This window comes from Salmo salar, chromosome 03 (assembly GCF_965601325.2).
Source record: "Salmo salar chromosome 03, fSalSal1, whole genome shotgun sequence".
Taxonomy (NCBI): Eukaryota; Metazoa; Chordata; class Actinopteri; order Salmoniformes; family Salmonidae; genus Salmo; species Salmo salar.
Window position 1 is genome coordinate 36,213,371 of NC_138293.1, and position 25,208 is coordinate 36,238,578.

Consider the following 25,208-nt stretch of genomic DNA (forward strand, 5'->3'; position numbering starts at 1 on the left):
AAGAGACTTTCAAAGTTTTGACATTTTCCATATTGACTGACCTTCATGTCTTAAAGTAATGATGGACAGTAGTTTATCTTTACTTATTTGAGCTGTTCTTGCCATAATATGGACTTGGCCTTTTACCAAATAGGGCTCTTTTGTATACCACCCCTACCTTGGCACACCACAACTGATTGGCTCAAACGCATTAAGGAAAGAAATTCCACAAATTAAGTTAAGGCCCACCTGTTAATTGAAATGCATTCCAGCTGACTACCTCATGAACCTGTTTGAGAGAATTCCAAGAGTGTGCAAAGCAGTCAAGGCAAAGGGTAGCTACTTTAAAGAATCTCAAATAGAAAATATATTTTTATTTAACACTTTTATGGTTACTACATGACTCCATGTGTGTTATTTCATAGTTTTGATGTCTTCACTATTATTCTACAATGTAGAAAATAGTAAATATATCTGGAGATCCTGTGATGAAACCAGGCCTGACAACTGAAGCAACTGTACCTTGTTTTCAGATGTTGGCATTACATCAGATTGCATAACGCTAGGAGGAGAGGAAACAAAGTGTTGACAGACTACTCCTGAGCAAAACCCTGGATACAGTGAAATCCCAAACAGGCCATGAAACTGGCTCTCAGAGGCTCCCACATCCTGCACAGCACGAAGAGTGATATACAAACTTAAGACTAGAGAAAAACACATTGGCTGTGGCGGTTCTGTCATTTGATTCTGTGATGAAAATGGTCTGTACAATAGGCCATTATAAACTTTATTGAAATTTGATTCATAAATGGACCAAAAAAGTATTAGATTATCTATATAAACATTTACATGGACTTCTTTATCGAACATAAAATGTATATGTACAGATTCATTGCTTCTCCAAAAATACATTCTTAAATAATGCTCATATATTGTACATGATTGAACCAACAACACTAACATACCGCAAAACACACATACCGGAGTAATCATCATTTTAAAAAGTAGGACGATCCAAAACTAGACGGTGCCTGTGGTAGTCCCTCGTCAAACATGGTGGCGTAAGAGTTTTTGAGGAAGTCTACGTAGTTCTGAATGCTCTGTTTGTGGCTTTTTGACTGGTCCAGGCTGAGCTGCAGGTCCTTTAGACGCACCTCAAACTGCTTCTCAGCCTGCAGAGCAAACACAACCAATCAATCTCTTTATTGTCCAAATTTGGACATTTGCAGTGCAGTCAAGGTAAAAACAACAGTCTGCTAAAATATGCTCATATACATAGGACAATAAGGCTTCACGCTCAAACTCAAAACGACAGTTATTACTATCAACACTTTCAACATGATTTCATTCACCAAGGAATCAATCCATTGACCTGACAAGTGTACAGTATGTACCACTATGATTTAAAATATACTGCTCAAAAAAATAAAGGGAACACTTAAACAACACATCCTAGATCTGAATGAAAGAAATAATCTTATTAAATACTTTTTTTCTTTACATAGTTGAATGTGCTGACAACAAAATCACACAAAAATAATCAATTGAAATCCAATTTTAAAGTGGAAAACCACACTACAGGCTGATCCAACTTTGATGTAATGTCCTTAAAACAAGTCAAAATGAGGCTCAGTAGTGTGTGTGGCCTCCACGTGCCTGTATGACCTCCCTACAATGCCTGGGCATGCTCCTGATGAGGTGGCGGATGGTCTCCTGAGGGATCTCCTCCCAGACCTGGACTAAAGCATCCGCCAACTCCTGGACAGTCTGTGGTGCAACGTGGCGTTGGTGGATGGAGCGAGACATGATGTCCCAGATGTGCTCAATTGGATTCAGGTCTGGGGAACGGGCGGGCCAGTCCATAGCATCAATGCCTTCCTCTTGCAGGAACTGCTGACACACTCCAGCCACATGAGGTCTAGCATTGTCTTGCATTAGGAGGAACCCAGGGCCAACCGCACCAGCATATGGTCTCACAAGGGGTCTGAGGATCTCATCTCGGTACCTAATGGCAGTCAGGCTACCTCTGGCGAGCACATGGAGGGCTGTGCGGCCCCCCAAAGAAATGCCACCCCACACCATGACTGACCCACCGCCAAACCGGTCATGCTGGAGGATGTTGCAGGCAGCAGAACGTTCTCCACGGCGTCTCCAGACTCTGTCACGTCTGTCACATGTGCTCAGTGTGAACCTGCTTTCATCTGTGAAGAGCACAGGGCGCCAGTGGCGAATTTGCCAATCTTGGTGTTCTCTGGCAAATGCCAAACGTCCTGCACGGTGTTGGGCTGTAAGCACAACCCCCACCTGTGGACGTCGGGCCCTCATACCACCCTCATGGAGTCTGTTTCTGACCGTTTGAGCAGACACATGCACATTTGTGGCCTGCTGGAGGTCATTTTGCAGGGCTCTGGCAGTGCTTCTCCTGCTCCTCCTTGCACAAGGGGGAGGTAGCGGTCCTGTTGCTGGGTTGTTGCCCTCCTACGGCCTTCTCCACGTCTCCTGATGTACTGGCCTGTCTCCTGGTAGCGCCTCCATGCTCTGGACACTACGCTGACAGACACAGCAAACCTTCTTGCCACAGCTCGCATTGATGTGCCATCCTGGATGAGCTGCACTACCTGTCCCACTTGTGTGGGTTGTAGACTCCGTCTCATGCTACCACTAGAGTGAAAGCACCGCCAGCATTCAAAAGTGACCAAAACATCAGCCAGGAAGCATAGGAACTGAGAATTGGTCTGTGGTCCCCACCTGCAGAACCACTCCTTTATTGGGGGTGTCTTGCTAATTGCCTATAATTTCCACCTGTTGTCTATTCCATTTGCACAACAGCATGTGACATTTATTGTCAATCAGTGTTGCTTCCTAAGTGGACAGTTTGATTTCACAGAAGTGTGATTGACTTGGAGTTACATTGTGTTGTCTAAGTGTTCCCTTTATTTTTTTGAGCAGTGTAGAAAACTGGTCTGATTCATTGCGTATTGTATGGCACCAAAAAAAGTAATGTACTGTGTTCTCATTAGCTTTGAGGGAAATGGGGGAAAATGTCACATGGTTTGCAGTAGGCTATCATAGCTACAATATCCCCACTCTACACACACACAATACCCTATAATGACAAAGTGAAAGCATGTTTTATGAAATTTTAGCAAATGTACTCAAAATTAAATTCAATTTACATAAGTATTCACACCCCTGAGTCACTACTTGTAATTCTTCAATCTCTGTCAAATTGGTTGTTGATCATTACTAGAGAACCATTTTCAGGTCTTGCCCTAGATTTTCAAGTAGATTTAAGTAAAAAATGTAACTCGGGCACTCAGGAACATTCACTGTCTTCTTGGTAAGCAACTCCTTTGTAGATTTGGCCTTGTGTTTTAGGTTATTGTCCTGCTGAAATGTGAATTCACCTCCCAGTGTCTGGTGGAAAGCAGACTGAAACAGGTTTTTGCCTGTGCTTAGCTCCATTCTGTTTCTTTTTATCCTGAAAAACTCCCCAGTCCTTAACGATTACAATAACATGATGCAGGCACCACTATGCTTGATAATATGGAGAGTGGTACTCATTAATGTGTTGTATTGGATTTTCCCCAAACATAACACTTTGTGTTCAGGACAAAAAGTGTATTGCCACAAGTTTTTGCAGTATTAATTTAGTGCCTTGTTGCAAACAGGATGCATGTTTTGGAATCTTTTTAATTCTGTACAGGCTTCCTTCTTTTCACCCTGTCAATTAGCTTAGCATTGTGGAGTAACTACAATGTTGATCCATCCCCAGTTTTCTCCTATCACAGTCATTAAACTCTGTCACCATTGGCCTCGTGGTGAAATCACTGAGCGGTTTCCTTCCTCTCTGGCATCCGAATTAGGAAGGAAGCCTGTATCTTTCTAGTGACTGGGTGTATTGATACACCATCCAAAGTGGAATTAATAACTTCACCATGCTCAAAATGATATTCAATGTCTGCTTTTTATTTTATTTTTACCAATCTACCAAATAGGTGCCCTTCTTTGTGAGGCATTGGAAATCTTCCCGTCTTTGGTTGAATCTGTGTTTGAAATTCACTGCTCGACTGAGGGACCTCACAGATAATTGTATGTGTGCGGTACAGAGATGAGGTTGTCATTCAAAAATGATGTTAAACTATTATTACAGAGTCCATGCAACTTATTATGGGACTTGGTAAAGCCCATTTCTACTCCTTAATTTATTTAGGCTTGCCATAAAAAAAGAGGTTCAATACTTAAGACATTTCAGCTTTTCATTTTATTTGTAAAAATGTCGAAAAACATAATTCCACTGACAATATGGGGTATTGTGTGTAGGCTAGTCACAAAAAAACGTAATACACTTTAAATTTGTCTGTAACGCAACAAAATGTGGTAAAAGTCAAGGGATGTGAATTCTTTCTGAAGGCACTGTATGTGATTGTGTCTGGTACTTACTGACTGCTTGCTTTGTTTCATATGTTTCAGCTCATTCTCTTTTCTGCTCTTCTCAGCCTCCAGCTCCAGGATTCTGGTCTGAAGGGAACTTTCTCTGGAGACTGCTTTGTCTTTTACTTTGGAAACCTTGGCATGACAGAAATAAAGATGATGAGATGTGTCAAAAAGAAAAACCACACAATCGACAGAAACTCATCCCCTAAAAAACACCATCTTCAATTCGCTTCCGTGCCTTTCCATTCCCGTCGGGGAACATTGGTTCCACTTAATATGAACCTTTATTCTGAGCATTTGAATTTGCTTCTATATACACATACAACAGATTTGAATAAAATCATATGCTGAGTGTATGAGCATTAAATACTGTTCACATCCACACATTAAATATCCTATCCAGGAGCTATCATACAGTAACCTAGGGGTTAAAGCAAAAAAGAATCCCATGACTGAAACTTAGGCCGATCTCAGATCCATTGTCTGGGGCCAGGTTAACCTGCATAATGAACATCATGCTTTTAAGGAAATAGGATCATTTTGTACATGTTTTAAACTCCAAGTTTGACCAATTCCAGTCCTTTTCAATATATATATATATATTTGTTTAATTTACGAGGAACTTTAACCCCCGAGTACCTGTTGCCTGACATCGGCCACTGCTGCCTCCAGTTGTCTGTTGAGAGCCTGGCAGTCTGCTGAGCGCTGTTCTAGCTGCCTGCTGCTGTAGTGTAGCGCCTCCTCCTGTCCTGCCAGCCTACGGACCAGCTCCTGGTTCTCCCCATGAAGCTCCTCCATCTGCCTGGGATACATCATCGGCAATACATAAGGAACACATTCATAACACATTCGTAACCCATACCCAGTCATAAGCAGTGCATTAACGTTTCAGAACATTTCCGAATTCACCCAGGGCAGGCTTAAAAATGTATAAAAAAAAAACAATACAATATATCTTCAATGTCACTAATGTACTTTGACATGAGAAGTACAGAGGAATCTAGTTTGAAAACCAAAAAGCAAATGGAAGAAGGTATTAATTCTTTCAAAAGAGAAAGTAATAAAATGTTACTTTTGAAGAGCATCCAATTTTTGCCGTAGCTGTGAGTTGGCCTCGTGGATAGACTCCTTCATGTCCATCGACGACCTCATCTTCTCCCCTTGTCTCCCCACCTGGACGCACAATAATCATACCGTGTGGTTAGGCAAAAAAAATGTAGCTGGACTATGACTCCATGATATCATAGATGCTGAATGTATGTTCAGTTGAATAGTCTTGACTAAATGGGGACTTGAACGAGGGTTCAAACATATACAGTACAACACCAGAACGAGTTGCACCATGCAATTACTGAAATTACATTGGCTTATCAAGTCATCAACACAGCACACAACACTGTGCAACGGTGATATGAGCAACATTCAAAAAGGCAAGCGTTGATTGAACAGTGCCGAAACATCCATAGAAGCACATTTAAAACAGTTTAAGGTGACCATCACAGCTTTACGAACACACAAACTACAAAAGGGGCACATAGGGCTTTCGACCTAACTTTATTTTACTGCAATCCAAGTACATCCAATCACAAACCTCAACACCAACTCAAAGCAGGACCGGGGGATGCACTATAATAACATTGAGATATAAATCTAACAGTATAGTGGGAAACCAGACATAGGGTTTGACTGACATCTGGTGGTAGATACTGTGCTTCACCACCTCAGTGCTTACTTATCCATCTACAAAATTACATTCGGTCTTACTGCTATACGCACACCTTAACCTGCAGTTGTCTAATGGCCTCTGCCTTGTCTGCACATCTCTTCTCTGAGCGCCTCAGGTTGTCCTGGCACTCCGCCAGACTCTGCTCCGCGGTGCTCAGTAACTCGGGGTACTCTTCCAGCTCCCTCACGCGCCCCTCCAGCTCCAGCCTCACCTGGGGTCCCGGGGGAGGGGCGTGCAGGCCGGCAAGGCAGGGGAGCAGAGAAATGTTAATGACTGATTGGCTGCACCTCTCTAAGTAGCTTTCACCGACTGGACCCTGACTGGTTACTGAAGCATAGGTAATGTATGCGGAAGCAGGGCATGGCCATTCACCACTGATGTGGGGGGGGGTTTTCCTCAGAGAGAATCATTTGAAGGCTTTCAGAAAATGTGGTTTAATTAGAAGCAGCAGTTAAGTTCCAGCCCTGTTAAACTGACGTGTCGATAGTTGAACCATAGTTAGGATGCAGACCAGGGAACCTCAGTGATCACTGAATTCTAAATGACAGCATACGTTGGTTTTTACGCCGAGGATAAATGTGAAGCTGTACACAGTGCACTTTGAAATTGTTAACAGCATAGGCAAAGCCTTTAGGAAGCAATGCATGGGTACCAGAAAGACCAGAAACAACTACAAACGTTAGTAAACAAATATCAAAACACAGGATATCACATTCATTCGAATTTTACTGAACCAAGTAGTGTTTGTGTTTCAAACTATTTCAAGCAATTTGATATTCTATTCTGTTGAGTGAGCCCTCTCTGCTTTCATTTTGAAGGACGCAAACTAATTTAAAGAGATACTTCGGGATTTTTGGCAACGAGGCCCTTTATCTACTTCCCTAGAGTCAGATGAACTTGTAGATACCATTTTATGTCTCGGTGTCCAGTATGAAGGAAGTTAGAGGTAGTGTTGCGAGCCAATGCTAGCTAGCTTTAGCGCAATGACTGGAAGTCTATGGTTATCTACTAGCATGCCAGCTCATTGCCAAAATCCAGAATTATCCCTTTAAGACAAAGCTGCTGCTACTCTCGGTTTATCATATACAGTGAGGGGAAAAAAGTATTTGATCCCCTGCTGACTTTGTACGTTTGCCTACTGACAAAGAAATGATCAGTCTATAATTTTAATGGTAGGTTTATTTGAACAGTGAGAGAGACTAACAACAAAAAAATCCAGAAAAACGCATGTCAAAAATGTTATAAATTGATTTGCATTTTAATGAGGGAAATAAGTATTTGACCCCCTCTCAATCAGAAAGATTTCTGGCTCCCAGGTGTCTTTTATACAGGTAACGAGCTGAGATTAGGAGCACACTCTTAAAGGGAGTGCTCCTAATCTCAGTTTGTTACCTGTATAAAAGACACCTGTCCACAGAAGCAATCAATCAATTAGATTCTAAACTCTCCACCATGGCCAAGACCAAAGAGCTCTCTAAGAATGTCAGGGACAAGATTGTAGACCTACACAAGGCTGGAATGGGCTACAAGACCATCGCCAAGCAGCTTGGTGAGAAGGTGACAACAGTTAGTGCGATTATTCACAAATTGAAGAAACACAAAATAACTGTCAATATCCCTCGGCCTGGGGCTCCATGCAAGATCTCACCTCGTGGAGTTGCAATGATCATGAGAACGGTGAGGAATCAGCCCAGAACTACACGGGAGGATCTTGTCAATGATCTCAAGGCAGCTGGGACCATAGTCACCAAGAAAACAATTGGTAACACACTACGCCATGAAGGACTGAAATCCTGCAGCGCCCGCAAGGTCCCCCTGCTCAAAGAAAGCACATATACATGCCCGTCTGAAGTTTGCCAATGAACATCTGAATGATTCAGAGGACAACTGGGTGAAAGTGTTGTGGTCAGATGAGACCAAAATGGAGCTCTTTGGCATCAACTCAACTCGCCGTGTTTGGAGGAGGAGGAATGCTGCCTATGACCCCAAGAACACCATCTCCACCGTCAAACATGGAGGTGGAAACATTATGCTTTGGGGGTGTTTTTCTGCTAAGGGGACAGGACAACTTCACCGCATCAAAGGGACGATGGGCGGGGCCATGTACCGTCAAATCTTGGGTGAGAACCTCCTTCCCTCAGCCAGGGCATTGAAAATGGGTCGTGGATGGGTATTCCAGCATGACAATGACCCAAAACACACGGCCAAGGCAACAAAGGAGTGGCTCAAGAAGAAGCACATTAAGGTCCTGGAGTGGCCTAGCCAGTCTCCAGACCTTAATCCCATAGAAAATCTGTGGAGGGAGCTGAAGGTTCGAGTTGCCAAACGTCAGCCTCGAAACCTTAATGACTTGGAGAAGATCTGCAAAGAGGAGTGGGCCAAAATCCCTCCTGAGATGTGTGCAAACCTGGTGGCCATCTACAAGAAACGTCTGACCTCTGTGATTGCCAACAAGGGTTTTACCACCAAGTACTAAGTCATGTTTTGCAGAGGGGTCAAATACTTATTTCCCTCATTAAAATGCAAATAATTTTATAACATTTTTGACATGCTTTTTTCTGGATTTTTTGTTGTTGTTATTCTGTCGCAGACTGTTCAACTTAACCTACTATTAAAATTATAGACTGATCATTTCTTTGTCAGTGGGCCAACGTACAAAATCAGCAGGGGATCAAATACTTTTTTCCCTCACTGTATGCATAGTCACTTTAACTATACATTCATGTACAGGCTACCTCAATTGGCCCGACCAACCAGTGCCCCCGCACATTGCCTAACCGGGCTATCTGCATTGTGTCCCGCCACCCACCACCCCCTCTTTTACGCTACTGCTACTCTCCGTTTATCAGATATGCAGTCACTTTAACCATATCTACATGTACATTCTACCTCAATCAGCCTGACTAACCGGTGCCAGTATGTAGACTCCCTACTGTTATAGCCTCGCTACTGGTATTTTTCACTGTCTTTTTACTGTTGTTTTTATTTCTTTACTTACCTATTGTTCACCTAATACCTTTTTTGCACTTTTGGTTAGAGTTTGTAAGTAAGCATTTCACTGCAAGGTCTACACCTGTTGTATTTGGCCTACGTGACAAAGAAACGTTGATTTTAATGTAGCCACCAGAAGACTTTACCTTCTTCACTTCCGCATCTCTTCCTTCTCTGATGTTCTCTGCTTCCCTCAGAAAACTCTCCAACTTTATTTTCAGATCCTCTACCTCCACTTGAAGCTCTGCCACCTGAGAGATGTGAGGCAATAAGAGGTGAATAAAACAGATAGCCGCTGCCTTACCTTTTAGTCTCTCAATACATTTGTATCGGATTTAGTAAGTATGGGAACTTGGAAGTGTGGTGGGGCGCGGGATCCCTGCCTGACTCTGATACTGTTCTGCTTGGTCTTTCCTCTCCTGTGAGACGGTGCTCTCCTCTTTCAGCGCTGCTTTAGAATGGACCAGCTGCAGCTCCAACTCAACGATGGACGCCTGGAACCAGAGATAAATACACAAAATAGAATCCTGAACATGGTGGGAACAAACCACATACTAATATTCATACATACACTCCCCCTCCATATGTGTTCGGACAGTGATGCTGACATTTTAAAATGTGGCTCTGGGCTCCAGCATTTTAGATTTGAGATCAGGTGACATTTTATTTGAGTGTATTCTCATACATATCTGTTTTACTGTTTGGAAATGGAAGCACTTTATATATCTAGTCCCTCCATTTGAAGAAGTCATAAGTATTTGGACAAATTCCCTTAAAGTGTACTAAAGTGATCAAAAGTGTAGTATTTGGTCCGGCATTCCTGCCACACAACGACTATGTCAAGCTTGTGAGATTTGTAGTTGTGTTTTAGATCATGTTTTGCCTAATAGGAACTGCATGATGAGTAATTCCATCTAAGTGAGTAGGTAAGATGTTACTGAACACATGTAAATGAATCCTGATAATGCCGTGATTAAGAAAAATCAAGAATGAATCATGAATAATGATGAGTGAGAAGGTCACAACTAACCATGCTAACCTCTCATCATTACCAATAACAGGGAAGGTTAGCATTTTCAGAGGGTATGCTATTTCTACCTCTGTAAGCCTTACTACTCATGATTATTCACTGATTCATTCATGATTATCCATGATCATAGTAGCATGCACATTCATGTAGAAGTGTTCAAAAACATATTCTAATCTTACCTTCACCATGCAGTTCCTATTGGGTAAAATATAACCCGAAACACAACCAAAACAAACTGCAAATGCATGCAACAAGTTTGTAGTCACAAGCTTGATGTAGTCATTGTGAGCAAGGAATATGGGACCAAACACTAAACTTTTTACTACACTATATGTGAATTTGTCCAAATACTTATGACTTCTTCAAATGGGTGGACTAGACATATAAAGTGTTTTCAATTCTAAATGGTAAAACATACATGAAAAAACACTCAAATAAAAAGGTGAGATTCTGTACTGTCGCCTCATATGAAACATTTGATCTCAAATCCAAAATGCAAATGTAAAATGCAAAATGCAAAATGTGGGAAGAAATTTGACATGCTAGAATAAACAGAAAAGGTACACAAATGAAAAAGCAGTAGAGGTAGGTTTGTTATCTAAGCAATTAGATGTAAGTTTACAACATTTGTTTCCAGATGTGGTAGTTTAGATAATTTGGGGCTAATCTATGGCTCAGGGTGAAGTAAATCAATCGTTTTTGGTTGGTGCACACACAACTGAAAGGGTCTATATTGGTGTTTAATTGTCCTACCTTGAGGGTTGCGTTCTCAAGGCCAATGTCTCCGTTTTCAGCGCTGAGTTTTTCCACTTTTAGCAGTAAGACCTCGTTTGCAGCAGTGAATTCCTCCCTCTTCTTCTGTAGCTTTGCAGTAATGTCTGCTATTTGGCTGTAACGAAACATCAATAAGCAATTGCCACTTGCCCACTTCTACTCTCTGTGAGGAGAAAATCTGAAAAGCTTTAAAAATTAAAAGAACAACATTGATTGCCTCAAAGATCTGGATTAACAATATGCCAGGCTTTTTTGTGTCCAGGTCAAAATGAGAAATGACATACCCTTTCAGTAGTCCTATCTGTGCATCAAGCAGAATTCTCGCATTTGTCTTCTGCTCCTGTTGTCTCCTCCATGTGTCCCTCTCTGAACAAGCCTCCGCCAGCTGAACATCCTACATGTCATCATGCCACATAACAGAAATCAGTTTGCTGTCACTGGCAAGGAACAATGGAATACCTGGGTCGCGTTCAGTAGGGAACACCGTAGCAAAAGTAAAAAAAGCCTTCCATCTTCATTTTATATATGGTAGCAGTTGCCAGACGCACCGGTTTGAGTGTGTCAAGAACTACAACACTGCTGTGTTTTTCATGCTCAACAGTTTCCCTTGTGTATCAAGAATGGTTCACCACCCAAAGGACATCCAGACAACTTGACAACTGTGGGAAGCATTGGAGTCAACATGGGCCAGCATCCCTGTGGAATGCTTTTGACACCTTATAGAGTCCATGTCCAGACGAATTGAGGCTGTTTTGAGGGCAAAAGGGAAGGTGTTCCTAATGTTTTGTACACTCAGTGTATAACAAACAATCAGAAAATACAACGTCTACAGATCGATCAGGAAGAACACAACTTAGCAATGTACACAGACGATGTGATGCTCTACTGAGCAAACCTACCTGTCAGTCCCCACCGCTACGGATTAAGTACAACAAGTGTCGTATCTCAGTACAGACTAAATACAGTGAAATCAGACAGAATGACGGTAGGTCAACCAATATCCCAAGACATCAAAACTAAGTTTAAACATAAATGGGATCAAAATAAACTGAAACACCAAGATCTGATGAAACTACATCAGTATAACTTAGGAACACTGGTAACTCAGCATAAACAGGACCTACAAAGATGGAAATTAGTACCTTTAACAATAACAGGAAGAATTGAAAACTATTCAAATGAACGTTCTCCTTAGATGTGTATTCTTGTTCCAGAATCAAACCAATAACTATTATTCCAAACACTTTTAAACGGTGGGACACATTCCTGAGGAAATTCATCTGGGGAGCAAGAAAAGCCTGCGTCAAACTTACAACAATCAAACATACAACAAGCAGGGGGACTAGGCCGACCAACTAAAATCAATTATTGTATGGATGAACCCAGCATCAACCGCTAAATGGAGACAGACGGAAATCCAACAAATGACAAAACCAAAAGGTGCTACTATATTTATGAAAACAATCAATACACACACACTAGGAAGATCGAAAAATACCTGTATAAATAACATAAAGGTCTGGACAAAGATCACCAAAACAAAAAGCATCCAAACAGACCTGTTCTACCTGCAAGAAATTGTAATGGCCAGAGACTTTAAACCAAGTATAATTGGTGATACATTTAAATGATGGGCTGAAAAAAGACTGACCAGGTATCAGATGTTTACAGATAAGGGGATAGATACATTTGAGAATCTATCAAAAAAGTACAACCTTCAGAACTGTTTTACAAGTAAGAAGTTTTTACTAAAGCAGTGGCACCTAAGAAAACTCTTAATGATATACAGTGCCTTCAGAAAGTATTCAGAACCCTTGACTTTTTCCACATTTTGTTACATTACAGCCTTATTCAAAAAATTATGAAATTGTTTTTTTCTCTCAATCTACACACAATACCCCATAATGACAAAGCTAATTTGCAAATGTATATATATAAAAAAACAGAAATATTAAATGTACATAAGTATTCAGACCCTTCACTCAGTAATTTGTTGAAGCATCTTTGGCAGTGATTACAGCATCGAGTCTCCTTGACCAAGGCCCTTCTCCCCCGACTGCTCAGTTTTCCTAGGCGGCCAGCTCTAGGAAGAGTCTTGGTGGTTCCAAACTTCTTCCATTTAAGAATGATGGAGGCCACTGTGTTCTTGGGGACCTTCAATGCTGGAAGAAATATTTTGGTACCCTTCCCCAGATCTGTTCTTCGACACAATCCTGTCTCGGAGCACTACGGACAATTCCTTCGACTTTATGGCTTGGTTTTTGCTCTGACATGCACTGTCAACTGTGGGACCTTATATAGACAGGTGTGTGCCTTTCCTAATCATGTCCAATCAATTTAATTTACCACAGGTGGACTCTAATGAAGTTGTAGAAACGTCTCAAAGATGTTCAATGGAAACAGGATGCACCTGAGGTCAATTTCGAGTCTCATAGCAAAGGGTCTGAATACTTATGTAAATAAGGTATCTGTTTTTTATTTTTAATACATTTGCAAACATTTCAAAAAACCTGTTTTCGCTTTTTCATTATGGCGTATTGTGTGTAGATTGCTTAGATTTTTTATTTTTTTTATTTTAGGGATGCACGATATATCGGTAAGCATTTTGGAATCGGACGATATTAGCTAAAGATGCCAAATCGGCATGGGCCCGATGTCTAGTTTAACGCGATGTGCAAAACCGATGTCAAAGCTGATGTGCCTACCTACAGTGGTTCTTCCTGTAAAGTTGCAACATACTGCAGCACACTTTGCAGGCTGCCTCAGAATTCTATGCCACGTTAGATAAGTGTCAGCCATTGTTGCCATTAATGCTAGTTAAGACCACCACAGGGCATCTTCGAGAAGCATTAGACTTTTTGTATATTGGCTGTACTAGAGAATTTAAAACCTTTTTTTGTAAGAACATAGTATATGGGATTGATTTGAAGAAATGTAGCTTAATTACTTTGATTAATATTATGGTGTTTCTATTCTATTATTCTATTATTGTAAGTCGCTCTGGATAAGAGCGTCTGCTAAATGACTTAAATGTAAAGGTGTAAATGTATTCCTAGAAAAACGAAAAATATGGTGCTGTACAATGTGACCGGTCAGGAGAAGGCTATTAAGAGCAAAATAATCCTAACATTTCCTCACCCTAATTATAGGCTAACAAAAACAAAAACGGAGAATCAGTTAAAATAAAAAAAAACTCATGATTTATCAAGACCAGTCCCTGTGCTTGTCTCAGAGCAGCGCAAAACGGTGCTGAAATAGTTGACCACATGCAGGTAGGCTTTGCTTTGTTGGGGCAAATCTGGTTTTAGAGTACTTAAGCATCGAATACATTGCAAGTTTGCCCATTTTGGCCTTTAGTGTACACTTTACAATAGGACAAATATATTATTTAATTAGAACATTTTTTGTTGTTGTTGAAAACAATGCATTTGGTGGACTCGGTAACATGGATTCACTGATGGTTGAAGATGATGAGCGATCGGTAAAAGGCAATCAACATCGCTCTAATCACATCACAGAAGGTAGTTGAAGAAACTTCTGTGGACTATGTGTATATACACTACCGTTCAAAAGTTTGGGGTAACTTAGATTTGTTTTTGAAAGAAAAGCACATTTGTGGTCCATTAAAATAACATCAAATTGATCAGAAATACAGTGTAGACATTGTTAATGTTGTAAATGACTATTGTAGCTGGAAACGGCAGATTTTTTATGGAATATCTACATAGACGTACAGAGACCCATTATCAGCAACCATCACTCCTGTGTTCCAATGGCACGTTGTGTTAGCTAATCCAAGTTTTTAATTTTAAAAGGCTAATTGATCATTAGAAAACCCTTTTGCAATTATGTTAGCACAGCTGAAAACTGTTGTCCTGATTAAAGAAGCAATAAAACTGGCCTTCTTTAGACTAGTTGAGTATCTGGAGCATCAGCATTTGTGGGTTCAATTACAGGCTCAAAATGGCAAAAAACAAAGGACTTTCTTCAGAAACTCGTCAGTCTATTCTTGTTATGAGAAATTAAGGCTAAATGTGTATATCCTTGTTGTGATTCTGTTGTGATCTATAACCAATAAATCAAAAGTATTACAAAAATACAATTAAAAAAGCTGTGGTATTATTGGCAAAGTTCATGTAGTTTCTCCTGGTTTCAAAACATGTTCTCCAGCCAGAACAGAACCCTGGTGAAGAGAAAATGATGACCACCAAACTGACTCCCAACATTACCCATACATACCTTCTCCCTCAGCTGAGTGTAACATTTATCCACAGCAGCTTCGAACCTCTCGGCCCTCTGTTTTTGGGCACGGGTGGCCTTCTTCAGGCCCTCTTTCTCCTGTTCTGCCTTCTCAGACACACTGGAGATCTCCCCCCTCAGACCATCTATCTCCAGCTTCTGCTCAGTCAGCTTCCTCTCCAAACCCTGGGAGAAAGGAAGACAGGGAACAAACACTGACTGTTTAAGCTTTCAACATATCTAAATACTTATCTCTAGCCTGGTGAAAACAAATAGGATTTCACTCATGGACAACGTCCGTCTTGAATGGGTTGTAGAAGACTATTGCCCACTATTCTTTGTGAAACAGAAATGTCTACTTTTTGCTGTCTTTCTTCCCAACTGTCCCAGACATCACACACACAGGCTGGAAGCATAATACTGACCGCAAACTACGTCCATTACTTTACCTGTGTCTTATTCTACAGACAGAAGGGTTAAGGCTTAGAAATACACCTTTCCCAACTCGGACAATATAGTGATTGATTGACTGACTAATAGACAGACGGCTGAACTTGTGCGTTACCCGGAGCTGCACGGTGAGACGGTTGTTGTCGGCCTCTTTGCTGTGTAGCTGGCCCTGCAGGTGAGCACGTGTGGTCTCCACAGACTTGGTGGCATGGACCGCATTCTCTGTGTTCTCCTGTGGAGCATCAAAGCAGAAAGAGATGGTGTGAGGGCACCGCTTTTGTACAGTATGATTTATACCTTTGTCGATGTGTTTTATCATGCACAAAATGTAGTCACATCCAAAATGATTGGTACGCTTGATGAAGATGAGCAAACAACACTGTATACAATAAATACAAATAGTGAGATACTATATATTGTATGCTCATATAAAAAAAAATATTATATTATTTTACATTAATAGAATTGCTTGCAAGGATAAGGGTGGTTGGCCCTTTTCTATAATGTCTTATGATATTGAAGAACACATTGGGAGGGATCTTAGAACAACCATTCCTTCTTTCCGTGTGGCTCAGTTGGTAGAGCATGGTGTTTGCAACGCCAGAGTTGTGGGTTCGATTCCCACGGGGGACCAGTACGGGGGAAAAAATGTATGAAATGTATGCATTCACTACTGTAAGTCGCTCTGGATAAGAGTGTCTGCTAAATGACTGAAATGTAAATGTATATAGAATCTTTCCAGTTCCTTGATATCCTTCAGTCTGTGCTTATGAACTGCCTTCAATTCAAACCACAGGTTTTCAATGAAAATGGCCATTGCAAAATGTTGATTTTGTGGTAAGAGAGGCAACCAGGTTTTTGGCTAAAATGACCTACTACTTGGTAGAGTTCATGATGCCGTTGACAAGGGCCCCAGAACCACTGGAAGCAATTGTCTAATTGTAGATTTGGAGACTTTGTGACTCCACAATGCATTCTGTAATTCTCCAACACTGGCCCTTGGACTTCTTTTGCCTCCCGAACCATCTTCCCCACTGTGTGTGGGGACAAGATGCACTTGGGTCCTCTAGAAGGCAAATTTAAACTTCTTAATTGTTGCCCTAATAGTGATATCTTAGTTTTTCCAGTATTTTTTTTGTACCTATTGCCTGATTGCAATAATGTTTCTCTTTTCATTTGTGAGTGCTTTGCCTTTCCCCTTGGTGATGGATGACAAATGGATTTTACATCCGTGTTACCTCATTTTTATACCCCAGTGAAACAGGAAGCCATGAAAGGCCACAATACAGTTCCTTAAGCTGAGATTGACTTAAAAAGTAGAACGTTAATGCATATGATAATTATTTATTTTTTGTATTGTATTGCAATTGTATAAAATAATATAAATTCCCAATTTTTTGGAGCATAAAATAAAGCTCCGTATTATTTATTTTATACAGTCATTTTTGCTAATCTTTATCAAGGGTGCCAATAATTTCAGATGTGACTGTATTTCATGTGAAATTAAAGGCCAAAGCTTACCATTTCTTTCTTCCGCAAACCCATCAGTTCATCCACCATTTTTTCTTTATCATTCAAATTTCTTTTCAAATGCTGGTGAAAACAAAAGAACAAAAACATTTTATCTTACTCACAGTACAACTGTAAAATGACAAATGTGTATAGTGAACAGGAGCAGATGCTTTTCTATCCCAAGTGTCTTACAAAGTTAGCACACAAGTTCAGTACATGTGGCCCACACAGGATTGAATCAAATCCCCAACCTAAATCTAGCTAGCACCATGTATCAACCCATTGAGCCATCTGAACTACTGCACTGAATTACCCTACCCTCTGGGCGGCAGGTAGCCCAGCAGTTAAGAGCGGCCAGTAACCGAAAGGTTGCTGGTTAGAATCCCCGAGCCGACTAGGTGAAAAATCTGTCCTTGAGCAAGGCACTTAACCCTAATTGCTCCTGTAAATCGCTCTGGATAAGAGTGTCTGCTAAATGACTAAAATGTATAACATGTTGGCAGACCATATAAAATCTTCAGCCTTGGCACAGCTATGTCAACTTTTCAGTGTTTAAATACAGGTCTGGAGTGTCTGAAGTTCTCTTTTTTTTACCCAAATGAGGAGCAATTTACCAGATTATCACACTCAGCCTGCGTAAGCTTCTTTAGTAAGAGATCAATGTGTTTGTCTGTCTCCATTCGAGATGCCTAATAAAAAGGAGACAAAAAGAGGTAGTCAAATCATGTTATTTCAAGCAACAGTTAAAAAGACAAAGTTGCAGTTGACTTTAGTCCACAGGTACAGTTTAATGCATTATGTTGCTGTTATAATGCACTGTAAAACTTGTCATAAGCATGACCCCCTTATAAATTGCAACCTGACAGTCCTCCAAAGTAGTAGTCATTAGCCATCAGATTCTAACTGGTTGATAAAACCAACCTCTGCATCCTGCAGGTCTTTGAGTTGCTGTCGAACAGACTTGTTAATCCCTTTAAAAACCTCCAACTTCTCCAGCAGAAGGCCTCTCTGCCTTGACATCCGCCGGTTATCAGAGGCAGAGTGTCTCGAGTCCTTTATAATAGAAGGATGAATTCAATTCAGCTTTGGACACATTAACAATTGTTAACGAATTAAACATTTTTGATATCATGTTGTGCATCTCAAAATAAAAGACAGGTACACCGTAAGCACATCAATTCCAAAGGACTTCACATACGGCAAAATCATCCTCCAGAGTCTCCTTGAACGACATGAGCTGTACGGCTGCAGAGTTGGCCGCTGCTTCTGCATCCATCAATGTTTTCATCAGGGGACTTTTGCCCCCGGTGGCGCCATAGTCTCCATAACTAAGTATAACGACAAAAGAGAGAGGATTAGAAATCAGTTGGATCCACACTGAAAGCTGTTTGCGGGCTAGTGTGTGTGTGTGTGTGTGTGTGTGTGTGTGTGTCATGGACCTCACCAGTTACTCTCCATCTCTGGGGTTTTGGTGTAGACACTGCTGCGTATCCTGCTCCCTCTCCCAGGCTCTGAGAAGCCGTCTAGATCATCATCTAGAGAGTCCTGGAAGGGATCCTCAGAAGACATGGCTCTGGTGGATCAGAGGACTGGCTTTATGGTTAGGCTTACATGACTACTTTTCCATGACTGCTTGCCTATAATAATCCCATTCTCATTTTCTAATAAAATACACTAGACAACTGTAATGACAAGGAAATTATGAAAAATATTGTTGCATAGACAGCATACGATAAGATAGACACTGACAACATCAGTGTACAATATAATGCACGTATTGCTACAGTCGAATTTTATTTAACTAACCGGTCCAAGGCAACATTTAACTGTTCCATTTGTCTCAATCAATGACTAGCTATTTCTTCTAATATTATGTATTGTCAGGCTACAAACAGTGCGTGTTCTTTTTACCATTAGCTTCTAGCTGAGCTGATCCATTCTGACCTTCACTTCAGAGTTAAAGAACAGTAGCTAGATAACGTTAGCAACACAACCTTTGGTATCTACAGTATGCTAGCAAGCTGAACAGAACAAGTTCAAGTTAGCTACTGTACCTAGCTAATTTGGCCAGGTAGTTAGAATTGCGAAGATGGAAAGCAAATTCAAACCCAAGACACATATCATATGATCAAGAAGTATCTAGCTAAATTGGTATGGTGAGATTTCGAATTAAATGTTGTTGTTTTTTTTTTACCTTCATTCACTACCGTGCCTTTTGTTTTGTGCTACTGCTATTCAACAGCTGATGCTCTCTGTAGAAAACGGTTGTCACTAGTTACCACAGCCACAGAGTGGCTAAATTGTAAAAACGTATGAAAATAAAAATGAGCTTTTTGGTCTTAATTTAAAGTTAGGGTTAGGCATACAGTTAGCAGTGTGGTTAGGGTTAGGTTTAAAATCTGATTTTAATAAGATACATTGTAAAAATAGGTGGAGTTTATGACTTTCTGTTTGTGGTAATTAGTGACGATCCTAGGAAACGAATGGCGTTCGTTGCATCCATTGGTTGATTTGAGTCCCGCCTACTTGTTCTGCGATTCATGATTGGCTAGGGCATTGGACGTATGGACGTAACGTAAACAAACCCAACAAGACTAGAGCCTGATTGTTGTTAGCAAACCAAATGAACGTTGGAGGTTGATTTAACCCATCCACATGGATTTTCTGTGTTAAAATATTTCGAGTCAAACCGAATGAAAGCTGCACGGGATTCAAATGCTAGTACTCAGTTTGAGTACTCTGTGCTAGTACAGCGAAGTCAAGTCGCATCCAAGTTTGGAGGGGACCATAGAGGACTCATCTTTGTATAGGTGCCGTTATAGGGTCCATAACAGCATGGGCAGCGCCATTGAGGCTCTCTCAATTTTGAAGTAGTCAATTTTCTTCACGATTGGCTGAACCCTCCTGATGACCTGGTTGAACATGACTCCAACAGGGTCACCAGGAGGGATCAGTCAATGAAGTTGGAAGTTCCACCCAGTTGACTACATTAAAATGGTGGAAGCCGTCAATGGTAGTCTGGGTACTAGTCTTATTAGCTAACATCCCACTCCTGCCATTTGCCAAAGTAAATGGCCTTTATGTAATCACAACATTCGATATGCAGCTGGATTTATGGTGCAGTTTCTGATTAGTAGCTAGAAATAACATTAATATATTCCATTCCAACGTTATGGAACATAGGGTGTAAAGCAAATTTGGCGTAATATAGAATCAGAATTTTAAGAACGACAACAAACAATACCATTACGTTACCTGCTGCGGTCATTCCCTTGTGAGATGGTAGTGTCATTGTAATATAATAGTCCCAACACCTTACCACTGCTACACCTGGCTATCAGCGGAGCCTTGTCTGACAGCGAAACAGTTAATTCAGACTAATTTACTTCCTTTTTAAAAAACATAGCTGATATGGCTGACTTGTTTAAACAAATGTGGTTTCTACTGACAATTGAGTAGTGGTGGAAAAAGTACCCAATTGTCATACTTGAGTAAAAGTAAATATACATTAATAGATAATGACTCAAGTAAAAGTGAATGTCACCCCGTAAAATACTATTTGAGTAAAAGTCCAAAAGTATTTGGTTTAAAATATACTTAAGTGTCAAAAGTTAAAGTATAAATCACTTCACATTCCTTATATTAAGCAAACCAGACAGCACCATTTTCTTTTTTTTTAAGGATATCCAGGGGCACACTCCAACACTCAGACATAATTTACAAATTAAGCATTTGTGTTTAGTGAGTCTGCCAGATCAGAGGCAGTAGGGTGACCAGGGATGTTCTCTTGATAAGTGTGTGAATTGGACCATTTTCCTGTCTTGTTAAGCATTCAAAATGTAACGAGTACTTTTGGGTGTCAGGGGAACTGTAGGAGTAGTAAGTACATTATTTTCTTTAGGAATGTAGTGGAGTAAAAGTAAAAGTTGTCAAAAAATATAAATAGTAAAGTACAGATACCCCAAAAAACGACTTAAGTAGTACTTTAAAGTATTTTTACTTGAATACTTTACACCACTGCAATTGAGATGTACAAACTATGGCATAAGGGAACGACGAGCGGATTAGAGGCAATCCGTAATTTGGATTAAGACATTAATGAGCGAGCTAGGACGGACGGTGTCAATATAACCATTTGTGCTTCACTTTTGAAATGTACAGCGACAGAATTCAGAACATGGGCCGTTCTTACAGTATTCTCCCTGTACACCAAGTCAGAACCGTAGGATAAATAATGGGGGCATATAAGCAGACAATGAAAGCTCTTACATTATTCGTTGATTACATTTCTCTAAAACAGGCTATAGGCTACACGTGCACATGCACCACCAAGTCAGAACAGTAGGCGAAATTAAGAGGGGAAAAGGGACCAAATTATTAGCGTGAGGCTCATGGGCTACTAACAGCTTACTACACAACATACACTTAGTATTACTTTCTTAGCTACAGTATACATATCTCCCTGGCATATTACATAATTTATGCAGCAGCATACAAGACATTTTTGGACTCACCTTGTTGTGCTGTGCTCACTTCCTTCCAAACCACTCATTGTTGAATTTGAGATTTCCAAATTGTTGTGTAATGTTTATGTCCAATGGCCGATGAGCACTGATACGTTTTATCTATAATTTCTCTTAATTATTTATCTTCATATGACAAGGATTGAAAAGGATTTGCCAGTTTGACATCATTTTATCTGTGGTCAATGACCTTGAGACTTCTTGGATGGGCACTTCAAATCAATTCATCATCAAATCAAATTTTATTGGTCACATAGACATGGTTAACAGATGTTAATGCGAGTGTAGCGAAATCCTTGTGCTTCTAGTTTCGACAGTGCAGTAATATCTAACAGGTAATCTAACAATTTCACAACAACTACCTAATACACACAAATGTAAAGGGATGGAATGAGAATATGTACATTTCAATATATGGATGAGTGATGGCCGAGCGGCATAGGCAAAATGCAATACATGGTATAAAATACAGTTTATACATATGAGATGAGTAATGCAAGATATGTAAACATTATTAAAGTGGCATTTTTTAAAGTAGCTAATGATTTGACTCTGTATGTAGGCAGCAGCCTCTCTGTGTTAGTGATGGCTGTTTAACAGTCTGATGGCCTTGAGATAGAAGCTTTTCAGTCTCTCGGTCCCAGCTTTCATGCACCTGTACTGACCTTGTCTTCTGGATGGCAGCGGGGTGAACAGGCAGTGGCTTGGGTGGTTGTTGTCCTTGATGAATTGTTTGGCCTTCCTGTGACATCGGGTGCTGTAGGTGTCCTGGAGGGCAGGTAGTTTGCCCCCGGTGATGCATTGTGCAGACTGCACCACCCTCTGGAGAGCCCTTCGGTTGAGGGCGGTGCAGTTGTCATACCAGGCGGTGATACAGCCCGACAGGATCCTCTCAATTGTGCATCTGTAAAAGTTTGTGAGGGTTTAAAGGAAGCCAAATTTCTTCAGCCTCCTAAGGTTGAAGAGGCACTGTTGCGCCTTCTTCACCACACTGTCTGTGTGGGTGGATCATTTCAGTTTGACCGTGATGTGTACGCCGAGGAACTTAAAACTTTCCACCTTCTCCACTACTGTCCCGTCGATGTGGATAGGGGGGTGCTCCCTCTACTTTTTCCTGAAGTCCACGATCATCTCCTTTGTTTTGTTGATGTTGAGTGAGAGGTTGTTTTCCTGACACCACACTCTGAGTGCCCTCACCTTCTCCGTGTAGGCTGTCTTGTCGTTGTTGGTAATCAAGCCCACTACTGTTGTGTCATCTGCAAACTTAATGATTGAGTTGGAGGCATGCATAGCCGTGCAGTCATGGGTGAACAGAGAGTACAGAAGGGGGCTGAGCACGCACCCTTGTGGGGCCCCAGTGTTGAGGATCAGCGAAGTGGAGATGTTGTTTCCTACCTTCACCACCTGGGGGCGGTCTGTCAGAAAGTCCAGGACCCAAATGCACAGGGCGGGGTTGAGACCCAGGGCCTCAAGCTTAATGATGAGCTTTGAGGGTACTATGGTGTTGAATGGTGAGCTGTAGTCAATAAACAGCATTCTTACATAGGTATTCCTCTTGCCCAGATGAGATAGGGCAGTGTGCAGTGTGATGGCGATTGCATCGTCTGTGGACCTGTTGGTGCGGTATGCAAACTGAAGTGGGTCTAGGGTGGCAGGTAAGTTGGAGGTGATTTGATCCTTTACTAGTCTCTCAAAGCACTTCATGATGACAGAAGTGAGTGCTACGGGGCGATAGTCATTTAGTTAAGTTATCTTTGCTTTCTTGGGTACAGGAACAATGGTGGCCATCTTGAAGCATGTGGGGACAGCAGAGTAAGGTAGGGAGCGATTGAATATGTCCGTAAACACACCAGGCAGCTGGTCTGTGCATGCTCTGAGGACGCAGCTAGGGGTGCCATCTGGGCCAGCAGCCTTGCGAGGGTTAACACATTTAAATATCTTACATCGGCCACGGAGAAGGAGAGGGGGGGGTCCGCAGACCTTGGTAGCGGGCCGCGTCGATGGCACTGTATTATCCTCAAAGCGGGCAAAGAAGGTGTTTAGTTTGTCTGGAAGCAAGGCGTCGGTGTCCGTGACGTGGCTGGTTTTCTTTTTGTAGTCTGTAATTGCCTGTAGACCCTGCCACATACGTCTCATGTCTGGGCCGTTGAATTGTGACTCCACTTTGTCCCTATACCGACATTTCGCATGTTTGATGGCCTTGCGGAGGGAATAACTACACTGTAGAAGGGAGGGCGGGGTAGGGCCTTGTATGCATTGCGGAAGTTAGAGTAGCAGTGGCCCAGTGTATTTCCTGCATGCGTGCTACAGTCAATGTGCTGATAGAATTTAGGTAGCCTTGTTCTCAAATTGGCTTTGTTAGAATCCCCAGCTACAATAAAAGCAGCTCAGGATATTTGGTTTCCAGTTTAGATAGAGTCCAGTGAAGTTCCTTGAGGACCATCGTGGTATCTGCTAGGGGGGTGATATACACAGCTGTGACTATAATCTAAGAGAATTCTCTTGGGAGCTAATGTGGTCGGCATTTGATTGTAAGGAATTCTAGGTCAGGTGAACAAAAAGACTTGAGTTCATGTATGTTGTTATGATTACACCATGAATCATGAAGCATACACCTCCACCCTTCTTCTTCCCCGAAGAGATGTTTATTTTTGTTGGTGCGATGCATGAAGAAACCCAGTGGCTGTACCGACTCTGACAACATATCCCGAGAGAGCCATGTTACCGTGAGCCAGAGAATGTTACAATCTCTGATGTCTCTCTGGAAGGCAACCCTTGCCCTAATTTCGTCCACCTTGTTGGCTAGAGACTGGACATTGGGGAATAATATACTCGGAAGCGGTGGGTGGTGTGCACGCCTCCGAAGTCTGACCAGGAGGCCGCTCCATCTACCCCTTCTGCGGCTACATTGTTTTGGGTCAGCCTCTGGGATTAGATCCAATGTCCTGGGTGGTTGTCTGAACAAAGGATCCGCTTCGGGAAGGTCGTATTCCTGGTCGTAATGTTGGTAAGTTGATGTTGCTCCTATATCCAATAGTTATTCCCAAATGTAAACTCAGCAAAAAAAGAAACGTCCTCTTACTGTTAACTGCGTTTATTTTCAGCAAACTTAACATGTGTAAATATGTGTATGAACATAACAAGATTCAACAACTGAGGCATAAATTGAACAAGTTCCACAGACATGTGACTAACAGAAATGGGATAATGTGTCCCTGAACAAAGGGGGGGGGGGGGGTGGGGGGGGGGGGGGGTCGGGTCAAAATCAAAAGTAACAGTCAGTATCTGGTGTGGCCACCAGCTGCATTAAGTACTGCAGTGCATCTCTTCCTCATGGAGTGCACCAGATTTGCCAGTTCTTGCTGTGAGATGTTACCCCACTCTTCCACCAAGGCACCTGCAAGTTCCCGGACATTTCTGGGGGGAATGGCCCTAGCCCTCACCCACCGATCCAACAGGTCCCAGACGTGCTCAATGGGATTGAGATCCGAGCTTTTTGCTGGCCATGGCAGAACACTGACATTCCTGATTGCAGGAAATCACGCAT

At 41.5% G+C, this 25,208-nt stretch overlaps 1 protein-coding gene across 2 annotated transcripts; it reads right to left on the reverse strand.

Annotated features, from left to right (window-relative positions):
- Positions 1-752: 752 nt before the first annotated feature.
- Positions 753-19,523, reverse strand: LOC106600419 (outer dense fiber protein 2). 2 transcript variants are annotated; one of them, XM_014191743.3, is made up of 17 exons: positions 19,333-19,523; positions 18,583-18,711; positions 18,337-18,466; positions 18,060-18,191; positions 17,753-17,827; positions 17,148-17,219; positions 15,742-15,858; positions 15,177-15,362; positions 11,222-11,331; positions 10,917-11,052; positions 9,517-9,627; positions 9,280-9,384; positions 6,195-6,353; positions 5,489-5,589; positions 5,056-5,218; positions 4,423-4,548; positions 753-1,151 (listed from the first exon to the last, which is right to left on the reverse strand). In XM_014191743.3, the coding sequence occupies exons 2-17, from the start codon at positions 18,705-18,707 to the stop codon at positions 972-974; spliced, it is 2,028 nt and encodes a 675-aa protein (XP_014047218.1). In that variant the 5' UTR covers positions 18,708-18,711; positions 19,333-19,523; the 3' UTR covers positions 753-971. The 2 variants fall into 2 exon arrangements, with proteins under 2 accessions (XP_014047218.1, XP_014047221.1); XM_014191746.3 differs by lacking the exon at positions 6,195-6,353.
- Positions 19,524-25,208: the final 5,685 nt, after the last annotated feature.